Here is a 21,651-nt window from a genome sequence, read left to right as displayed (position 1 = left end):
CAGTGCAGCTCTCTGGTGACATACTCACTTAACCATCTCCCATTCTTCTGCTCTTTCTCGTTCTCTTCATTAACTCCCGCGCAGCAAATTCTACTCAGCCCTCAAGCTCTCATTTCTCTCGCTTTCACCCCTCCTCTCTCTCCATTGCTTCTGTTTTATTACAAACTTGTTCAGGCAGACGGTGCAGAAAAGATTTATCTCAGGGCGGTTGCTGCCAAGTCAGTGGGGAAAAAAAAATACATTCACTTGTCTGTTTGAGGCATTGTTAAAATGCGCCTGGAGCTTTATTACAAATTGGTCTTATGGATTACTGTCATTTATGGTGGGGTTTCAAAGGGAGGCACCAGCTGATCCCTTTCACCTTTTCTAAATGAAAAAAAAAAGAACATGCTTCCCCTTTCCTAAGCCCAAAACAATTTTATCTCCCTTTCAGTCACTTCGCTGTGATTAAGATGTGTGTTTTCAGTCCTGGGAGAGAGAATTTAAGCTCAACATTAGACGTTGTCTTATCTGATTCCATTCTTGTGTTTGCCAGGGATTCATTACACTGTGGTGATAAGGAATGTGGAACGCTGTAGAAAGATGTGAGATTTTATTCAGCGTACTATAGAGATTGTTCAACTAGGATCCAGTCAGATTATTCATAAATACTATATGTAGCGGGCACAATCGTCTCACACAAATGAACACGTATGTGAAGGATATGACCACATTTAAAATCTCATTTATGGTAAATGGATGTCGTAGTGGATTAACTGATCATTTAGATCTCTTGTCAGTTTTTTTTAATGTGGAATTGATTAATATTAAAGGGGTCATATCATGCTAAATGAACTTTTTTGGAGCTTTTAGCCAGGTTAAAATGCTCATTCCTTTTATTTAGCTAATAGTGAACTGTTGAAAGTGTTAAAGTAGCATGATATGGCCACTTTAAAATGAATACTAATGCAGACAATGAACAGGCAAGGATTAATGGATAAAATGCAAACAGGAAAAACAATAAAACAAACACAACACACAAAACGAACGAAGTAATAGCATACCTTACGACTGCATTCTATCAAACGTGTCTATTATTGCAAATTATGACATTGTGGGAAAAAAACAATTGAATAGGTCTCTTTTTAATTTGCCTCTGTTTTTTTTTTTTTTAAATAACAACAAAGTAATGCTGGCATAGCTTTGTTTACCTGAAGGGACATTCGGTTCAACTGTTTTGCTGCGTGCAACATTGGACTCATTATATTACGGTCTGGCAATCATTCTTGAAATTGGTACCTCTTTTCTCTGTGAAGACCAAGTCAGGAACAACTACCAGATGTGCAACAATGGGACCCTGAGAGTGATGTATGCCAATGGGATGGGCATAAGTTTTCACACGGAGCCCCACATCCTGGCAGGATATGTCAGCCCTACCATCGGCCGCAGGAATATAACACTTCCCACAGACAATGGCCTGAACTCCATTGAATGGCGTCTGCGTAAGGAGCAGACCAAAGGAAAAATTACAGTGTTTGGCAGGAAGCTAAGAGTGAGTTGATCAGTTTACAGCCATAACCCTCGCAGGAGATGGTAAAAAAATACATATTTATCCAAGTCATCTTTGTAAACGTGTACTTTTCTCCAGGCACACGGTCGCAACCTCCTCTCTATTGACTTTGACCGTAACACACGCACAGAGAAGATTTACGACGATCATCGCAAGTTTACCCTACGCATCATGTACGACGCTCAGGGCCGGCCAGCTATGTGGTTGCCTAGCAGCAGCCTGGCGGTGGTCAATGTGTCCTATTCATCCACTGGTCAGCTCGTTGGCCTGCAGCGGGGGAGCATGAGCGAGAGGACTGAGTTTGATCCCCATGGACGCATCCTGTCTCGCTCGTTTGTGGACGGGAAGGTTTGGAGTTACAGTTACCTTGATAAAGTAAGTACAGTTTTCACATTGGTTACATTATGCGGAGAAAAGTACGTCACTCAAAACTTTTTCTCTGCCCAGTCCATGGTGCTGTTGCTGCAGAGCCAAAAGCAGTACATCTTTGAGTTTGATCCCTCAAATCGGGTCACGGCAGTCACCATGCCAAGCGTCGCCCGCCACACCATGTTCACACACGTGTCCATCGGGTACATCCGCAACACTTACAACCCACCAGAGAGCAACGCCTCCATCATCCACGACTTCAGTGAAGACGGCAAGCCTCAGGCCATACATTACCTGGGCACCGGCCGCCGCGTCCTCTACAAGTACGGCAAGCTGGCCAAGTTGTCCGAGATTGTGTATGACAGCACCGCTGTCACGTTTGGCTACGATGAGACAGCAGGCGTGCTGAAGATGGTCAATCTACAGAGCGGTGGATTCTCTTGCACCATTCGCTATCGGAAAATGGGCCCACTCATCGACAAGCAAATCTATCGCTTCAGTGAGGAGGGTATGGTCAACGCAAGGTTCGACTACACTTACCACGACAACAGCTTCCGAATTGCAAGTATGAAGCCAGTCATCAGTGAAACACCTCTACCTGTGGACCTCTACAGATATGATGAAATCTCTGGCAAGGTGCGCTGCCTTTGCGCATGAATATGCAGACTTTTCGAAGTGATTTTTAAGTACCGCATTTTCCGCACCTAAAAGCATTCATTTTTCTCAAAAGCAGACAGTGCGCCTTGTAAACCGATGTGCCTTATATATGGATCAATATTCTGATTTCTTGGACGTTGTATTTTAAATGTTCTGTGACTCGCTTGGTTACAGCTGCAGCGGTTGTGAAAGCGCTATGTAAACAAAGCTGTATTGTATTGTATTCCTTTTAGCGTAGCTTCACCTAGTGGATGTATAACGCAACCTCAGCCACTATTGTAGCTTCTATTCTATGCGCCTTATAATGTGGTGCGCCCTATATATGAAAACCATTTTAAAATAGCCCATTCATTGAAGTTGCGTTTTAGGCTCCGAAGTTCCTTATAGTGCGGAAAATACGGTACTAGTACGTTCCTTGGATGGATCAGACTTATATATTGTGCAAACCCGTCTGTTCTAGGTGGAGCACTTTGGAAAATTTGGGGTCATTTACTACGACATTAATCAGATTATCACCACAGCTGTGATGACGCTGAGTAAGCATTTCGATACCCACGGACGTATCAAGGAGGTCCAGTACGAGATCTTCCGTTCCCTCATGTACTGGATGACGGTGCAGTACGACAGCATGGGACGGGTGGTAAAGAGGGAGCTGAAAATCGGGCCCTATGCCAACACCACTCAGTATCGCTATGACTATGATGGAGACGGACAGCTGACTGGGGTCAAGGTGAATAATCCACGTGGAAGAGTTTGTATCATGATGATTTATGGTCTTGTGTTATCAGACACTAGACTGGTGATGCCCCCGTTGTATGCGCAACTGACGTGACACTCTGGCCTTCTTTTTGTATTCAGGTGAACGACTGGTCGACATGGCGTTACAGCTATGACCTGAATGGCAACCTTCATCTGCTGAACCCTGGCAACAGCGCCCGAATCATGCCGCTGCGCTATGACCTGCGCGATCGCATCACGCGGCTGGGAGATGTCCAGTACCGTTTGGACGAGGACGGTTACCTCAGCCAGCGCGGTTCTGACATTTTCGACTACAATTCCAAGGGTCAGCTGCTGAGGGCCTACAATCGGGGCCCTGGTGGCTGGAGTGTTGTTTATCACTATGATGGGTTAGGCCGCAGGGTCTCGACACGGAACAGCCTTGGACAGCACCTTCAATTTTTCTATGCTGACCTCAACCACCCAACAAGGGTGACGCACATTTTTAACCACTCAAGCTCAGAAATCTCCTCACTCTACTATGACCTTCAGGTAGGTTTGCATGAGTATATTGTGCTCACACGTAGCAAGGACATTTGATTTGATGCTGACATATATCTTAATGCAGGGGCACCGAAATGGATATTCATCAAAGTTCACGCGAAGTCCATTTGCATTATCAGGGAAGATAATTGTTAAGAAAGCCATAGGGAGTTTTTAATAGGAAGGTTTCAGGTGGAATAATTGTTATGATGAGTCCAAATTGTTGACCTTGGTTCAATGTGATGGCCGCATCAGGGAGAGCAGAGTGGATCAAGTGATGCAGTCATCATCATGAAGTTTATGGGGCCAATGTTATGGCCTGGGTTTGCTTCAGTTGCTCCAGTCAAGGTTCGGCAATGTTATGCTCCCAAAAGAATCCAAGTCAACTGATGACATCAATATATTTTAATGAGCATATTTGGAGTGGCTCATAGAGCATGAGATATCATAACACATAACATTGACCGCCGGGGAGTCCAAATCTTAACCCGTTGGATGTGCATGACGAACAAAGCGGTCCAATTTTCGAATCACATATGCGACAAAATGTTGGCAAGAACTTAATGCACCAATTAATGGAAATTAGGCCATAGCTCCATGTTTTATTAAGATTTTTATTGGACATATCAGACTTACAATATGATGTATATTTTGACTACACACCACACAGAGAGCCAGAACACACACATGAGTACAGTATTGTCAGAGTGATGCAGCGCACAAAAAGAGCTGCGCTCCTGAGCTGTGTCCCCATAGACTCAGCTTCCTTTTATTTTGTTTTACTATTCTAATTGACTGTACTTTTCAAATGCCATGTAGAGTATCGAACTTCTCGTTTTATGCTGGAATGACAACTCTTGATATATAACCAGAAGGCGTGACCTTTGTTTTGAGCAAGGCCACAATATTTTTTTTCATACAGAGCATATATGAATATCTTAATTTGGAAATTGGAGCAACGTGAAAACAAATCCACTTGGATTGTCATCTCTTTTGTTCAGGGCCATGTGTTTGCCATGGAGGTAAGCAGCGGAGAGGAATACTACATAGCATCTGACAACACCGGCACACCATTGGCTGTGTTTAGCAGCAATGGACAGATGATCAAACAGGTATTGCAAATGCAAATTGGTAGTCCTATTACCCGCTCTTTTCAAGTTTCAACGTGTTTTCTGAGTATCCTCATACCAAACAAGCCAATGCTCTCCTCACTCAGGTGCAATACACAGCATATGGGGAGGTTTACCTGGACTCCAACCCGGAGTTCCAGCTGGTGGTTGGATTTCATGGCGGTCTGTATGACCCCCTGACCAAGTTGGTCCACTTCACCCAGCGTGACTACGATGTCTTGGCTGGGCGCTGGACTTCACCTGACTATAGCATCTGGCCCAAGATCGGAAAAGATCCCTCTCCTTTTAATCTGTACATGTTCAAGAACAACAATCCCCTCAGTGACATGTTAGATGTAAAAAATTATGTCACAGGTAAGAAAAAAATCATGTGTTTATACACATGAACGGCATTTTAATGTTTTTCCACTCAAAGGACCAGCACATGAAGTAGAAAACTGTCAGTCATATCTAAAGTTGATTTTGCAGGTAACATTGTGAAACTAGTTTTGCATGCACTTTGTATTCGTCACAAAAAAAAAAAATTTAATTAAATTCCGAAATGACTGGCTAGTAAATTTGCCATTCAGAAATGTAATTTAAATTGTATCTGATCCTGTAGATGTGAAGAGTTGGCTGGTGATGTTCGGCTTCCAGCTCAGTAACATAATCCCGGGATTCCCTCGGCACTCGCTCTATTTTGTCGAACCACCATACGAGCTGCAGGCTACCCAGCACTGTGAGAATGGACAGGTACTGAATCGGAAAACGTTGTCTATGACACTCAGTGAGCTTCTTGTCAATATATCTCACAATCATTTTTTTTTTTTGTTTGGACTGTGCAGCTCATCACTGGTGTGCAGCAGGCGGCGGAGCGTCACAACCAGGCCTTCATGGCTCTTGAGGGTCGTCTTCTCAACAAGGAACGGCGCAGACGAAAGGATAAGCCCGGACACTGGTTCGGCACCAGCACCCCCATCATTGGTCGTGGAGTGATGTTGGCCCTCAAGGAGGGCAGAGTGGTGGCTGGCGTGTCATCTTTGGCCAGCGATGACAGCCGCAAAGTGGCTCTGGTGCTGAACGGCGCCCAGTACCTGGAAGGCACCCACTACACGCAGGATGGGAAGGACTGCCACTACTTTGTGAAAATTGGCTCAGCTGACAGCGACCTGTTGGCCTTGGGGCTTACAAACGGCCGCAAGTCACTGGAGAGCGGCATCAACGTGACAGTCAGCGGCCGCTCCAGGAGAGGGGTGACGGTGGAATTCGCGGTGCCATCGTTTGTTCTGAGCATTCGCTACGGGCTCTCTGCCGACGTGTTGGACGAGGAGAAGGTAAGACTGTTGGAGTTGGCTCGCCAGAGGGCCTTGGCGGGAGCCTGGTCCAAGGAACAGCAGAGGGCCAGAGACGGAAAAGGAGGCAGCCGCCTCTGGACTGAGGGAGAGCGACAACAGCTCCTAACCATGGGCAGGGTACAAGGCTATGAAGGCTACTACGTACTGCCTGTGGAGCAATATCCAGAACTGTCTGACAGCAGCAACAATATCCAGTTCCTTCGACAGAATGAGATGGGCAGGAGGTAACAGCCCACCATGAATCTGTCCGACTCCTCATAAGCCCTTTTTCCCTTCCCAGCCTCCTCAACCCTTTTTCTCTGGAGATTTCATCAACAAACGGGGTTACTCATGGAACGCTGCAGGGACTTTTGAAAAGAGTGACAGAACATTATTATTAATTTTTCTGCCGCAGGCAAAAAAAAAAACAACAAAAAACAAAAACAACAAAATAAATTCTAGAGTTACATTTCGTTTAAGGGAGAAAAAAAACACTGAATAAGTGAGAAGGCACTACTGAATAAATAAGAAGATTCCCCTTTTTAAAAAAGATGATTGCTATTTTCACCCATATTCTTTGGGTCACACTGAGAGCGCCCTTGAGCATTCAATGGACCTCCGCCGGCTCCTGTGTGTCTATTGAAAGCTGAAAGCAAAAAGGACGAGAGTGCACGGCAACACATTGGAGTGTTGCCATGGCAACAACACATCAAAGAAGGACACCAGAGACAGACAAGGCAATGTTAGAAGTTTGTCCAGCGTCGTCACCTTGTCTCAGGCCTCCCATTTTCCATAACTGACTGAGCGGTCTGCTGATGCACTTCACCACCAAGCAAAGCAACACACAAGCCGAAGCCCTCCGCGAACTGCTACGAACGGACCGGAAAGTGCACCGTACAAAGCAAAAGGGAAGAAAGACGGCGATTCGTGTGGGCGTTGGCACTACACGACATTGTTGATTTTAAACCGGGAGAAGAAACATGTTACTACGTATGTGTCCAATTACACAAAACTTCAGAATGTTGCGTATTGATGCCGTAGATGCTGTAGTTTTGTATGTTTCAGTCGCAGTAGGATTGTGAGACCTTCACCGAGGCACTTCTGTACAGAATCCACCGCTCACAGAGTCCAGAAAACATGCTCAGTTCATATTTATTTTAATTTACTCATTTTCTATTTATTTATTCTTAGTAATATATGACAATCATGAATGAGTCAGTCAGTTTAATTCAAAATGAATTGTAACGTATGAGTTCATTTTCTTTTGCAAATGATGTATTAAATGTTCATTTTGTTTTGTTTTGTATTATTTTAGATTGCTACCAGGGCAAATAATAGTCACTCTTAAAAAATAATTTATGTAATAAAGTGTTTAAAAATGGTTTATACTCAAAATAAAAGTCTTTAAAACTGTGAAAATGATTTTTCAAGATATATTTCAATGTACAGTGTATAGATCTACCTTTATGCAGCACAGTAGAATATTGTTCAGAATATCGAGTTTTATATTTCTAAGAAGTGGCTTGTAACGTGCAAAATCTTTGGCTGGTATTCCTCCTCTAGAGTTTTGTGGCACTCTAATATTGCATATCTACAGCATCTGCAGTTTTGATGTTTGTTTGTTTGGGGGGTTTTTTTCTTATTTCTTCCTTTATTTTCGGAAACAGATGGATTTCCGACCTAGATCCCAACAGCAGTAGCAGTAATGGATCCTACTCACTGTGAAGAGACTCGTGATGGATGTCAAACTGTACCAAATCAGTATTATCAAAGGATAACACGTACGCTCACTAAAACGAGACTCTTCTGGGGAATTTATGAATAAAACATGATTGTTTATTTCAACCCAACAATGTCTAGTTCACTTTCATCTTTTTTTTTCTTTTTTTTTTTTAGGCGTACACAGTAAATATTCATGCCCTCCCCCACTCCCCTTGCTAATTTCAGCAGTCGACTTACTTTCAAAGTGACATTTTAACGCAATCAGTGTTGATGAGACCAGACAGTTCAACTGCTTCAAATAGCTTGCTTTTTTAGTTGCTTAGTGGACATATACCTAAAAATCATGACCATGTGTAGTAAGGCATTTTTAGCCCAAAAAAAAAAACGACAATGTATATATAGTAAGGCGGTTTTAGATGAAAAAAATGACCATGAATAGTAAGGTGTTTTGAGCCGAAAAAAAAACGACCATGAATAGTAAGGGCGTTTTAACAAAAAAAAAAAACGACCATGTATAGTAAGGTGTTTTTAGCCGAAAAAAACGACCATGTATAGTAAGCCGTTTTTAGCCGAAAAAAACGACCATGTATAGTAAGGCGTTTTAACCAGAAAAAACGACAAGGTAAATAAAGTAAGGCGTTTTTAGCCGAAAAAAAAGACCATGTTTAGTAAGGCGTTTTTAGCCCCAAAAAAACGACCATGTATAGTAAGGCGTTTTTAGCCGAAAAAGATGACCATGTAAAGTATATAGTCAGCCGTTTTTAGCCAAAAATCATGACCATGTGTCGTCAGGCGTTTTTAGCCGAAAAAAAACGACCATGTATAGTAAGGCGTTTTTAGACGAAAAAAACGACCATGTGTAGTAAGGTGTTTTGAGCCGAAAAAAACGACCATGAATAGTAAGGCGTTTTAACAAAAAAAAAAAAAACGACCATGTATAGTAAGGCGTATTTCGACAAAAAAACGACCATACTGTATATATAGTAAGGCGTTTTTAGCCGAAAAAACCGACCACGTATATATAGTAAGGTGTTTTTAGCCGAAAAAAATGACCATGTATAGTAAGCCGTTTTGAGCCGAAAAAAATGACCATGAATAGCAAGGCGTATTAACAAAAAAAAAAAAAAACGACCATGTATAGTAAGGCGTATTTCGGAAAAAAAATGACCATACTGTATATAGTAAGGCGTTTTTAGCCGAAAAAACCGACCACGTATATATAGTAAGGTGTTTTTAGCCGAAAGAAAATGACCATGTATAGTAAGCCGTTTTGAGCCGAAAAAAACGACCATGTATAGTAAGGCGTTTTAACCTGAAAAAAACAACCATGGATAGATAGTAAGGCGTTTTAACCCAAAAAAACGACCATGTATAGTAAGGCGTTTTTCAACGAAAAAAAACAACCATGTATAGTAAGGCGTTTTTAGCCGAAAAACCCCGACCATGTATAGTAAGGCGTTTTTAATTGAAAAAAACCGACCATGTATAGAAAGGCGTTTTGAGACGAAAAAAAAGGACCACGTATAGTAAGGTGTTTTTAGCCGAAAAAAACGACCACGTATAGCAAGGCGCTTTTAGCCGAAAAAAATGACCATGTATACTAAGCCGTTTTTAGCCGAAAAAAACGACCATACAGTATATAGTAAGGCGTTTTTAGCCAGAAAAAAAACAACCACGTATATATAGTAAGGTGTTTTTAGCCGAAAAAAATGACCATGTACAGTAAATATTCTCTAGTACAGACTCGTGTTTGCGCTGTCCAATTTGTCCTGATAACAGAAATTCCTCATTTGGGAAATGAGCATGGTACATGTCCTTTATGAACCTGCAAGTATGTTGACAAAATGCACGTGTAACAACACAATCAATAAAATACAAAAATAGACTGTCCAAAAACTGTTTATATAACAAAAACTGCAATACAGGTGTATCCAAAAAAAATCACAACAGTAAAATACGTACAGTATTTTAATGTTTATTTTTTTCTGTCTTGGGAAAAAATATGTATTTTGGATTGTTTTGTTGGATGCATTCTTTGGTTTATGACAATGTTTGCCTGCGTGTCATACAGTTTTCTTGCTAGTTGCAAGTAACTGTCCCGTTGATCACCGATGTCTGGTAATTCTTGTGCATACTGAAGGATTTTTGTTGCCCTTTGCATTGCTTCCTTGCTGGATGGTGGCTTGTCATCAGGAGTTGAATCACTGCCTTGTTGTTTAAAGTTTCGTAGATTTGCGTCTTTCCGACTCCAAGTGTCTGCTGGATCTTTTTAACTTTGTGTCCAGCCTCGCTCAAACGGACGCATTTCACTTGCTCCGCTCCAGTTGTTACAGTTCTTCTACGTTTCGATGCGATGATCTACACGATGTAAGTGAATAAAGTTAAAATCTTTCGCAATTACAGTAAAACGCACGCCAATAAAGTCGCTTACACGTCTTCGTTTCGAATCTGATGAATGAAAACGGCGAAGCGAACACGTTTCTTCGGTCGTGTCGAGTGGGTGCTGCTTTTAAGCTAGTGCCGCGTTCTACAGGACGTAAGTGAATAAAGTTAAAATCATTCACAATTACAGTAAAACGCACGGCAGTAAAAACTCACTTGCACGTCGTCGTTTCGAATCTGATGATTGAAAAACGCGAAGTGAAAACTTGTTACAGCGTTGTCTTTTCCGTCGCATCGGGTGGGCGTTGCGTGTATTTATGCTCCCGCGGCATTACACCTCCATCCGGGTTACAGGTAGTGGAATTTCCGCTACGCAACTTCCGGTAACATGTAATATCGTAGTCAAAATGTTAATGCATAGGTTTTTATTCCGGGTGAAGGATATTCCTTTCCGTAGAATTCCGGGGATGGGAATATTTACTGTATAGTAAGGCGTTTTGAGCCGAAAAAAATGACCATGTACAGTAAGGCGTTTTTAGCCGAAAAAAACGACCATGTATAGTTAGGCGTTTTAACCTGAAAAAAACGACCATGGATAGTAAGGCGTTTTAACCCAAAAAAACGACCATGTATAGTAAGGCGTTTTTCAACGAAAAAAAACAACCATGTACAGTAAGGCGTTTTTAGCCGAAAAAAACGACCATGTATAGTTAGGCGTTTTAACCTGAAAAAAAACGACCATGGATAGTAAGGCGTTTTAACCCAAAAAAACGACCATGTATAGTAAGGCGTTTTTCAACGAAAAAAAACAACCATGTATAGTAAGGCGCTTTTAGCCGAAAAAAACCCCGACCATGTATAGTAAGGCGTTTTTAATTGAAAAAAAAACGACCATGTATAGAAAGGCGTTTTGAGACGAAAAAAAAGGAGCACGTATAGTAAGGTGTTTTTAGCCGAAAAAAACGACCACGTCTTGTAAGGCGCTTTTAGCCGAAAAAAAACACCATGTTTTGTAAGGCGTTTTTAGCCGAAAAAAACCGACCTTGGATAGTAAGGAGTTTTAACCCAAAAAAACGACCATGTATATATAGTAAGGCATTTTTAGCCGAAAAAACGACCATGTATAGTAAGGTGTTTTCAGCCGAAAAAAAACGACCATGTATATAGTCAGCCGTTTTTAGCCAAAAATCATGACCATGTGTAGTAAGGCGTTTTTAGCCGAAAAAAACAACCATGTGTAGTAAGGCTTTTTTAGCCGAAAAAAAACGACCATGTATAGTTCGCCGTTTTTAGCCAAAAATCACGACCATGTGTAGTAAGGCGTTTTTAGCCGAAAAAAAGGACCAAGGCGTTCTGAGCCAGGTTTTTTTTTTTTGGGCTAAAAACGCCAAAGTACACATGGTCGTGATTTTTGGCTAAAAACGGCTGACTATATACATGGTCGTTTTTTTTCGGCTGAAAACACCTTACTATACATGGTCGTTTTTTCGGCTAAAAATGCCTTACTATATATACATGGTCGTTTTTTTGGGTTAAAACTCCTTACTATCCAAGGTCGGTTTTTTTCGGCTAAAAACGCCTTACAAAACATGGTTTTGTAAGGCGTCCTTTTTTTCGGCTAAAAACACCTTACTGTTCATGGTCGTTTTTTTTCGGCTAAAACACTTTACCATACATGGTCGTTTTTTTTCCACTAAAACACCTTAATATACATGGTCGTTTTTTTCGGCTAAAAACGCCTTACTGCACACAGTTGGTTTTTTCCGGCTAAAAGCACCTTACTATACATGGTAGTTTTTTTTCCCGCTAAAAACACCTTACTCTACATGGTCGTTATTTTCGTCGAAAAACGCCTTACGATACATGCTCGTTTTTTTTTTTCGGCTAAAAACACCTTACTCTACATGGTCGTTTTTTTTCAGGTTAAAAATGCCTTCCTATACATGGTCGCTTTTTTTTCAGGCTAAAAACGCCTTACTATACATGGTCGTTTTTTTCAGGTTAAAACGCCTTACTATACATGGTCTTTTTTTTCGGTTTAAAACACCCTCCTATACATGGTCGTTTTTTTCGGGTTAAAACGCCTTACTATATATAAAAATAATAAAAACGGCTTACTATACATGGTTGTTTTTTTCGGCTAAAAACGCCTTATTATACATGGTCGTTAGTTTCGTCGAGAAACGCCTTACTATACATGGTCGATTTTTTTCCGCTAAAAACGCCTTACTCTACATGGTCGTTTTTTTTCGGGTTAAAAATGCCTTCCTATACATGGTCGTTTTTTTTTTCGTCTAAAAACGCCTTACTATAAATGGTCGTTTTTTTCGGCTTAAAACGCCCTCCTATACATGGTCGTTTTTTGTTCGGCTAAAAACGCCTTACTATTCATGGTCGTTATTTTCGGCTAAAAACGCCTTACTATTTATTGTCCTTTTTTTCGGCTAAAAACGCCTTACTATTTATGGTCCTTTTTTTCGTCGAAAAACGCCTTACTATACAGTACATGGTCGTTTTTTTCGGCTAAAAACGCCTCACTATACATGGTCGTTTTTTTCGGCTAAAAACATTCATCTACATGGTCGTTTTTTTTCGGCTAAAAACGTCTTACTATATACATGGTCGTTTTTTTCGGCTAAAAACGCCTTACTATCCATGGCCTTTTTTTTTTTGTCTAAAAACGGATTACTACACATGGTTGGGGGTTTTTCGGCGAAAAACGCCTGACTCTACGTGGTCGTTTTTTTCGGCTAAAAACGCCTTACATGATCTTTTTTTGGTCGAAAAACGCCCTACGGTACATTGTCTTTTTTTTCGGCTTAAAACGCCCTCCTATACACGGTTGTTTTTTTCGGCTAAAAACGCCTTCCTATACATGGTCGCTTTTTTTCCGGCTAAAAACGCCTTACTATACATGGTCATTTTTTTTTCGGTTTAAAACGCCCTCCTATACATGGTCGTTTTTTTTCGGTTTAAAACGCCCTCCTATACATGGTCGTTTTTTTCGGGTTAAAATGCCGTCCTATACATGGTCGGTTTTTTTCGGCTAAAAACGCCTTATTATACATGGTCGTTAGTTTCGTCGAGAAACGCCTTACTATACATGGTCGGGGGTTTTTCGGCTAAAAACGCCTTACTCTACATGGTCTTTTTTTTCGGCTAAAAACGCCTTACTATACATGGTTGGTTTTTTTCAGGTTAAAACGCCTTACTATACATGGTCGTTTTTTTCGGCTTAAAACGCCCTCCTATACATGGTTGTTTTTTTCGGCTAAAAACGCCTTACTATACATGGTCGTTTTTTTCGGCTAAAAACGCCTTACTATTCATGGGCGGTTTTTTCGGCTAAAAACGCCTTACTATTTATGGTCCTTTTTTTCGGCTAAAAACGCTTGACTATACATGGTCGTTTTTTTTCGGATAAAAACGCCTTACTACACATGGTCGGGTTTTTTTCATCTAAAATCGCCTTACTAGATACATGGTTGTTTTTTTTTTGGGCTAAAAACGCCTTACTATACATGGTCGTTTTTTTCGTCTAAAAACGCCTTACTCTACATGGTCGTTTTTTTTCGGGTTAAAAATGCCTTCCTATACATGGTCGTTTTTTTTTTCGTCTAAAAACGCCTTACTATAAATGGTCGTTTTTTTCGGCTTAAAACGCCCTCCTATACATGGTCGTTTTTTGTTCGGCTAAAAACGCCTTACTATTCATGGTCGTTATTTTCGGCTAAAAACGCCTTACTATTTATTGTCCTTTTTTTCGGCTAAAAACGCCTTACTATTTATGGTCCTTTTTTTCGTCGAAAAACGCCTTACTATACAGTACATGGTCGTTTTTTTCGGCTAAAAACGCCTCACTATACATGGTCGTTTTTTTCGGCTAAAAACATTCATCTACATGGTCGTTTTTTTTCGGCTAAAAACGTCTTACTATATACATGGTCGTTTTTTTCGGCTAAAAACGCCTTACTATCCATGGCCTTTTTTTTTTGTCTAAAAACGGATTACTACACATGGTTGGGGTTTTTTCGGCGAAAAACGCCTGACTCTACGTGGTCGTTTTTTTCGGCTAAAAACGCCTTACATGATCTTTTTTTGGTCGAAAAACGCCCTACGATACATTGTCTTTTTTTTCGGCTTAAAACGCCCTCCTATACACGGTTGTTTTTTTCGGCTAAAAACGCCTTCCTATACATGGTCGCTTTTTTTCCGGCTAAAAACGCCTTACTATACATGGTCATTTTTTTTTCGGTTTAAAACGCCCTCCTATACATGGTCGTTTTTTTGTCGGTTTAAAACGCCCTCCTATACATGGTCGTTTTTTTCGGGTTAAAATGCCGTCCTATACATGGTCGGTTTTTTTCGGCTAAAAACGCCTTATTATACATGGTCGTTAGTTTCGTCGAGAAACGCCTTACTATACATGGTCGGGGTTTTTTCGGCTAAAAACGCCTTACTCTACATGGTCTTTTTTTTCGGCTAAAAACGCCTTACTATACATGGTTGGTTTTTTTCAGGTTAAAACGCCTTACTATACATGGTCGTTTTTTTCGGCTTAAAACGCCCTCCTATACATGGTTGTTTTTTTCGGCTAAATACGCCTTACTATACATGGTCGTTTTTTTCGGCTAAAAACGCCTTACTATTCATGGTCGGTTTTTTCGGCTAAAAACGCCTTACTATTTATGGTCCTTTTTTTCGGCTAAAAACGCTTGACTATACATGGTCGTTTTTTTTCGGATAAAAACGCCTTACTACACATGGTCGGTTTTTTTTCATCTAAAATCGCCTTACTAGATACATGGTTGTTTTTTTTTTGGGCTAAAAACGCCTTACTATACATGGTCGTTTTTTTCGTCTAAAAACGCCTTACTATATACTGTACATGGTCGTTTTTTTCGTTGAAAAACGCCTTTCTATACATGGTCGTTTTTTTTCGTCGAAAAACGCCTTACTATACATGGTCGTTTTTTTCTGTCTAAAAACGGATTACTACACATGGTTGGGGTTTTTTCGGCGAAAAACGCCTGACTCTACGTGGTCGTTTTTTTCGGCTAAAAACGCCTTACATGATCTTTTTTTGGTCGAAAAACGCCCTACGATACATTGTCTTTTTTTTCGGCTTAAAACGCCCTCCTATACACGGTTGTTTTTTTCGGCTAAAAACGCCTTCCTATACATGGTCGCTTTTTTTCCGGCTAAAAACGCCTTACTATACATGGTCATTTTTTTTTCGGTTTAAAACGCCCTCCTATACATGGTCGTTTTTTTGTCGGTTTAAAACGCCCTCCTATACATGGTCGTTTTTTTCGGGTTAAAATGCCGTCCTATACATGGTCGGTTTTTTTCGGCTAAAAACGCCTTATTATACATGGTCGTTAGTTTCGTCGAGAAACGCCTTACTATACATGGTCGGGGTTTTTTCGGCTAAAAACGCCTTACTCTACATGGTCTTTTTTTTCGGCTAAAAACGCCTTACTATACATGGTTGGTTTTTTTCAGGTTAAAACGCCTTACTATACATGGTCGTTTTTTTCGGCTTAAAACGCCCTCCTATACATGGTTGTTTTTTTCGGCTAAATACGCCTTACTATACATGGTCGTTTTTTTCGGCTAAAAACGCCTTACTATTCATGGTCGGTTTTTTCGGCTAAAAACGCCTTACTATTTATGGTCCTTTTTTTCGGCTAAAAACGCTTGACTATACATGGTCGTTTTTTTCGGATAAAAACGCCTTACTACACATGGTCGGTTTTTTTTCATCTAAAATCGCCTTACTAGATACATGGTTGGTTTTTTTTTGGGCTAAAAACGCCTTACTATACATGGTCGTTTTTTTCGTCTAAAAACGCCTTACTATATACTGTACATGGTCGTTTTTTTCGTCGAAAAACGCCTTTCTATACATGGTCGTTTTTTTTCGTCGAAAAACGCCTTACTATACATGGTCGTTTTTTTTCGTCTAAAAACACCTTACTATACATGGTCTTTTCTTTGTCTTAAAACGAATTACTAGACATGGTTGGGGGGGTTTCGGCGAAAAACGCCTTACTAGGTACATGGTTGTTTTTTTTCGGCTTAAAACGCCCTCCTATACATGGTCATTTTTTTCGGGTTAAAACACCCTCCTATACATGGTCGTTTTTTTGGCTACAAACGCCTTACTATACATGGTCGTTTTTTTCGTCTCAAAACACCTTACAATACGCGGTCGTTTTTTTCCGGCTAAAAACACCTTAATATACGTGGTCGTTTTTTTCGGCTAAAAACGCCTTACTATACATGGTCGTTTTTTTTCCGGCTAAAAACGCCTTACTATACATGGTCGTTTTTTTTTTTTTTTTAATTATAACGCCTTACTATTCATGGTCGTTTTTTTCGCCTCAAAACACCTTTCTATACATGGTCGGTTTTTTTTGTTTAAAACGGATTACTAGACATGTTTGGGGGGTTTTCGGCGAAATCGCCTTACTAGATACATGGTTGGGTTTTTTTCGGCTAAAAACGCCTTACTATACATGGTCGTTTTTTTCCATCTAAAAATGCCTTACTATACATGGTCATTTTTTTCGGCTCAAAACACCTTACAATACGCAGTCGTTTTTTTCGGCTAAAAACGCCTTACTATACATGGTTGTTTTTTTCGGCTAAAACCACCTTACTATACGTGGTCGTTTTTTTTCGGCTAAAAACGCCTTACTATACATGGTCGTTTTTTTTTTTTGTTGTTGTTAAAACGCCTTACTATACATGGTCTTTGTTTCAGCTAAAAAACACCTTAATCTACATGGTCGTTTTTTTCGGCTAAAAACGCCTTACTATCCATGGCCGTTTTTTTTGTCTAAAAACGGATTACTACACATGGTTGGGGGGGTTTCGGCGAAAAACGCCTTACTAGATATATGGTTGGGGTTTTTTCAGCTAAAAACGCTTTACTATAGATGGTCGGGTTTTTTTCGGCTTAAAACGCCCTCCTATACATGGTCGTTTTTTTCGGGTTAAAATGCCCTCCTATACATGGTCGTTTTTTTGGGCTAAAAACGCTTTACTATACATGGTCGTTTTTTTCGGCTCAAAACACCTTACAACACACGGTCGTTTTTTTCGGCTAAAAACGCCTTCCTATTCATGGTCGTTTTTTTCGGCTCAAAACACCTTTCTATACATGGTCGTTTTTTTCGTCGAAAAACGCCTTATTATACATGGTCCTTTTTTTCGGCTAAAAACACCTTACTGTTCATGGTCGTTTTTTTTCGGCTAAAACACTTTACCATACATGGTCGTTTTTTTTCCACTAAAACACCTTAATATACATGGTCGTTTTTTTCGGCTAAAAACGCCTTACTGCACACAGTTGGTTTTTTCCGGCTAAAAGCACCTTACTATACATGGTCGTTTTTTTTCCCGCTAAAAACACCTTACTCTACATGGTCGTTATTTTCGTCGAAAAACGCCTTATTATACATGGTCCTTTTTTTCGGCTAAAAACACCTTACTGTTCATGGTCGTTTTTTTTCGGCTAAAACACTTTACCATACATGGTCGTTTTTTTTCCACTAAAACACCTTAATATACATGGTCGTTTTTTTCGGCTAAAAACGCCTTACTGCACACAGTTGGTTTTTTCCGGCTAAAAACGCCTTACGATACATGGTCGTTTTTTTTTTTCGGCTAAAAACACCTTACTCTACATGGTCGTTTTTTTTCAGGTTAAAAATGCCTTCCTATACATGGTCGCTTTTTTTTCGGGCTAAAAACGCCTTACTATACATGGTCGTTTTTTTCAGGTTAAAACGCCTTACTATATATAAAAATAATAAAAACGGCTTACTATACATGGTTGTTTTTTTCGGCTAAAAACGCCTTATTATACATGGTCGTTAGTTTCGTCGAGAAACGCCTTACTATACATGGTCGATTTTTTTCCGCTAAAAACGCCTTACTCTACATGGTCGTTTTTTTTCGGGTTAAAAATGCCTTCCTATACATGGTCGTTTTTTTTTTCGTCTAAAAACGCCTTACTATAAATGGTCGTTTTTTTTCGGCTTAAAACGCCCTCCTATACATGGTCGTTTTTTGTTCGGCTAAAAACGCCTTACTATTCATGGTCGTTATTTTCGGCTAAAAACGCCTTACTATTTATTGTCCTTTTTTTCGGCTAAAAACGCCTTACTATTTATGGTCCTTTTTTTCGTCGAAAAACGCCTTACTATACAGTACATGGTCGTTTTTTTCGGCTAAAAACGCCTCACTATACATGGTCGTTTTTTTCGGCTAAAAACATTCATCTACATGGTCGTTTTTTTTCGGCTAAAAACGTCTTACTATATACATGGTCGTTTTTTTCGGCTAAAAACGCCTTACTATCCATGGCCTTTTTTTTTTTTGTCTAAAAACGGATTCCTACACATGGTTGGGGGGTTTTCGGCGAAAAACGCCTGACTCTACGTGGTCGTTTTTTTTCGGCTAAAAACGCCTTACATGATCTTTTTTTGGTCGAAAAACGCCCTACGATACATTGTCTTTTTTTTTTCGGCTTAAAACGGCCTCCTATACACGGTTGTTTTTTTCGGCTAAAAACGCCTTCCTATACATGGTCGCTTTTTTTCCGGCTAAAAACGCCTTACTATACATGGTCATTTTTTTTTCGGTTTAAAACGCCCTCCTATACATGGTCGTTTTTTTTCGGTTTAAAACGCCCTCCTATACATGGTCGTTTTTTTCGGGTTAAAATGCCGTCCTATACATGGTCGGTTTTTTTCGGCTAAAAACGCCTTATTATACATGGTCGTTAGTTTCGTCGAGAAACGCCTTACTATACATGGTCGGGGGTTTTTCGGCTAAAAACGCCTTACTCTACATGGTCTTTTTTTTCGGCTAAAAACGCCTTACTATACATGGTTGGTTTTTTTCAGGTTAAAACGCCTTACTATACATGGTCGTTTTTTTCGGCTTAAAACGCCCTCCTATACATGGTTGTTTTTTTCGGCTAAAAACGCCTTACTATACATGGTCGTTTTTTTTCGGCTAAAAACGCCTTACTATTCATGGTCGGTTTTTTCGGCTAAAAACGCCTTACTATTTATGGTCCTTTTTTTCGGCTAAAAATGCTTGACTATACATGGTCGGTTTTTTTCGGATAAAAACGCCTTACTACACATGGTCGGTTTTTTTTCATCTAAAATCGCCTTACTAGATACATGGTTGTTTTTTTTTTGGGCTAAAAACGCCTTACTATACATGGTCGTTTTTTTCGTCTAAAAACGCCTTACTATATACTGTACATGGTCGTTTTTTTCGTCGAAAAACGCCTTACTATACATGGTCGTTTTTTTCGTCTAAAAACACCTTACTATACATGGTCTTTTCTTTGTCTTAAAATGAATTACTAGACATGGTTGGGGGGGTTTCGGCGAAAAACGCCTTACTAGGTACATGGTTGTTTTTTTTCGGCTTAAAACGCCCTCCTATACATGGTCATTTTTTTCGGGTTAAAACACCCTCCTATACATGGTCGTTTTTTTGGCTACAAACGCCTTACTATACATGGTCGTTTTTTTCGTCTCAAAACACCTTACAATACACGGTCGTTTTTTTCCGGCTAAAAACACCTTAATATACGTGGTCGTTTTTTTCGGCTAAAAACGCCTTACTATTCATGGTCGTTTTTTTTCCGGCTAAAAACACCTTTCTATACATGGTCGTCTTTTTTTTTTGTTTAAAACGGATTACTAGACATGTTTGGGGGGTTTTCGGCGAAATCGCCTTACTAGATACATGGTTGGGTTTTTTTCGGCTAAAAACGCCTTACTGTACATGGTCGTTTTTTTCCATCTAAAAATGCCTTACTATACATGGTCGTTTTTTTCGGCTCAAAACACCTTACAATACGCAGTCGTTTTTTTCGGCTAAAAACGCCTTACTATACATGGTTGTTTTTTTCGGCTAAAACCACCTTACTATACGTGGTCGTTTTTTTTCGGCTAAAAACGCCTTACTATACATGGTCGTTTTTTTTTTTTGTTGTTGTTAAAACGCCTTACTATACATGGTCTTTGTTTCAGCTAAAAAACACCTTAATCTACATGGTCGTTTTTTTCGGCTAAAAACGCCTTACTATCCATGGCCGTTTTTTTGGTCTAAAAATGGATTACTACACATGGTTGGGGGGTTTTCGGCGAAAAACGCCTTACTAGATATATGGTTGGGGTTTTTTCGGCTAAAAACGCTTTACTATAGATGGTCGGGTTTTTTTCGGCTTAAAACGCCCTCCTATACATGGTCGTTTTTTGGGCTAAAAACGCTTTACTATACATGTTCGTTTTTTTCGGCTCAAAACACCTTACAACACACGGTCGTTTTTTTCGGCTAAAAACGCCTTCCTATTCATGGTCGTTTTTTTCGGCTCAAAACACCTTTCTATACATGGTCGTTTTTTTCGTCGAAAAATGCCTTACTATACAGTACTTGGTCGTTTTTATCCTCTAAAAATGCCTTACTATACATGGTCGTTTTTTCGGCTAAAAACACCTTAATCTACATGGACGGGGTTTTTTTTGGCTAAAAACGTCTTACTATAAGATAAGATAAGATAAGATATCCTTTATTTGTCCCGCAATGGGGAAATTACAATCAGAATTCAGAAAGGAAAAAATATACATGGTCGTTTTTTTCGGCTAAAAACGCCTTACTATCCATGGCCGTTTTTTTTGTCTAAAAACGGATTACTACACAAGGTTGGGGTTTTTTCGGCGAAAAACGCCTTACTATACATGGTCGGTTTTTTTCGGCTAAAAACACCTTACTCTTCATGGTCTTTTTTTTTTCGGCTCAAAACACCTGACTCTACATGGTCGTTTTTTTTTTCGGCTAAAAACGCCTTCCTATACATGGTAGTTTTTTTTCCGGCTAAAAACACCTTACTATACATGGTCGGGGGGTTTTCGGCTAAAAACGCCTTACTATATACATGGTCATTTTTCTCGGCTAAAAACGCTTTACTATACATGGCCAGGTTTTTTTGGGCTAAAAACGCCTTACTATACATGGTCGTTTTCTTTTTTTGGGCAAAAAACGCCTTACGATAACACCTAAACGTTTTTAGACTGGGTTTTTTTCGTCTAAAAACGCCTTACTACACATGGTCGTTTTTTCGGCTAATAACGCCTTACGATACATGGCCGGGGTTTTTTTTCAGCTAAAAACGCCTTTCTATACATGGTCGTTTTTCTCGGCTAAAAACGCCTTACAATACGTGGTCGTTTTT

The 21,651-nt window shown here is 40.0% G+C and overlaps 1 protein-coding gene across 5 annotated transcripts in view; it reads left to right on the top strand.

The window, feature by feature from the left end:
* LOC147208711 (teneurin-2-like) overlaps positions 1 to 7,573 on the top strand; it is a 216,592-nt gene extending 209,019 nt beyond the window's left edge. For all 5 annotated transcript variants that reach the window (XM_086099673.1, XM_086099655.1, XM_086099663.1 and 2 more), the window contains 9 exons: positions 1,296 to 1,531; positions 1,628 to 1,924; positions 1,997 to 2,554; positions 3,036 to 3,305; positions 3,434 to 3,844; positions 4,837 to 4,947; positions 5,052 to 5,319; positions 5,567 to 5,697; positions 5,790 to 7,573. In XM_086099673.1, coding sequence (XP_085955799.1) covers positions 1,296 to 1,531; positions 1,628 to 1,924; positions 1,997 to 2,554; positions 3,036 to 3,305; positions 3,434 to 3,844; positions 4,837 to 4,947; positions 5,052 to 5,319; positions 5,567 to 5,697; positions 5,790 to 6,527 — 3,020 coding nt within the window. In that variant the 3' untranslated portion in view covers positions 6,528 to 7,573. The remainder of the gene's footprint in view (positions 1 to 1,295; positions 1,532 to 1,627; positions 1,925 to 1,996; positions 2,555 to 3,035; positions 3,306 to 3,433; positions 3,845 to 4,836; positions 4,948 to 5,051; positions 5,320 to 5,566; positions 5,698 to 5,789) is intronic.
* Positions 7,574 to 21,651: the final 14,078 nt, after the last annotated feature.

The sequence above is a fragment of the Hippocampus guttulatus genome, chromosome 2, assembly GCF_054856545.1.
Source record: "Hippocampus guttulatus isolate MCC_2025c chromosome 2, RoL_Hgut_1.0, whole genome shotgun sequence".
Lineage (NCBI taxonomy): Eukaryota > Metazoa > Chordata > Actinopteri > Syngnathiformes > Syngnathidae > Hippocampus > Hippocampus guttulatus.
Note: the sequence above shows the minus strand (reverse complement) of the source record. Positions and strands in the feature narration are given on the sequence as shown.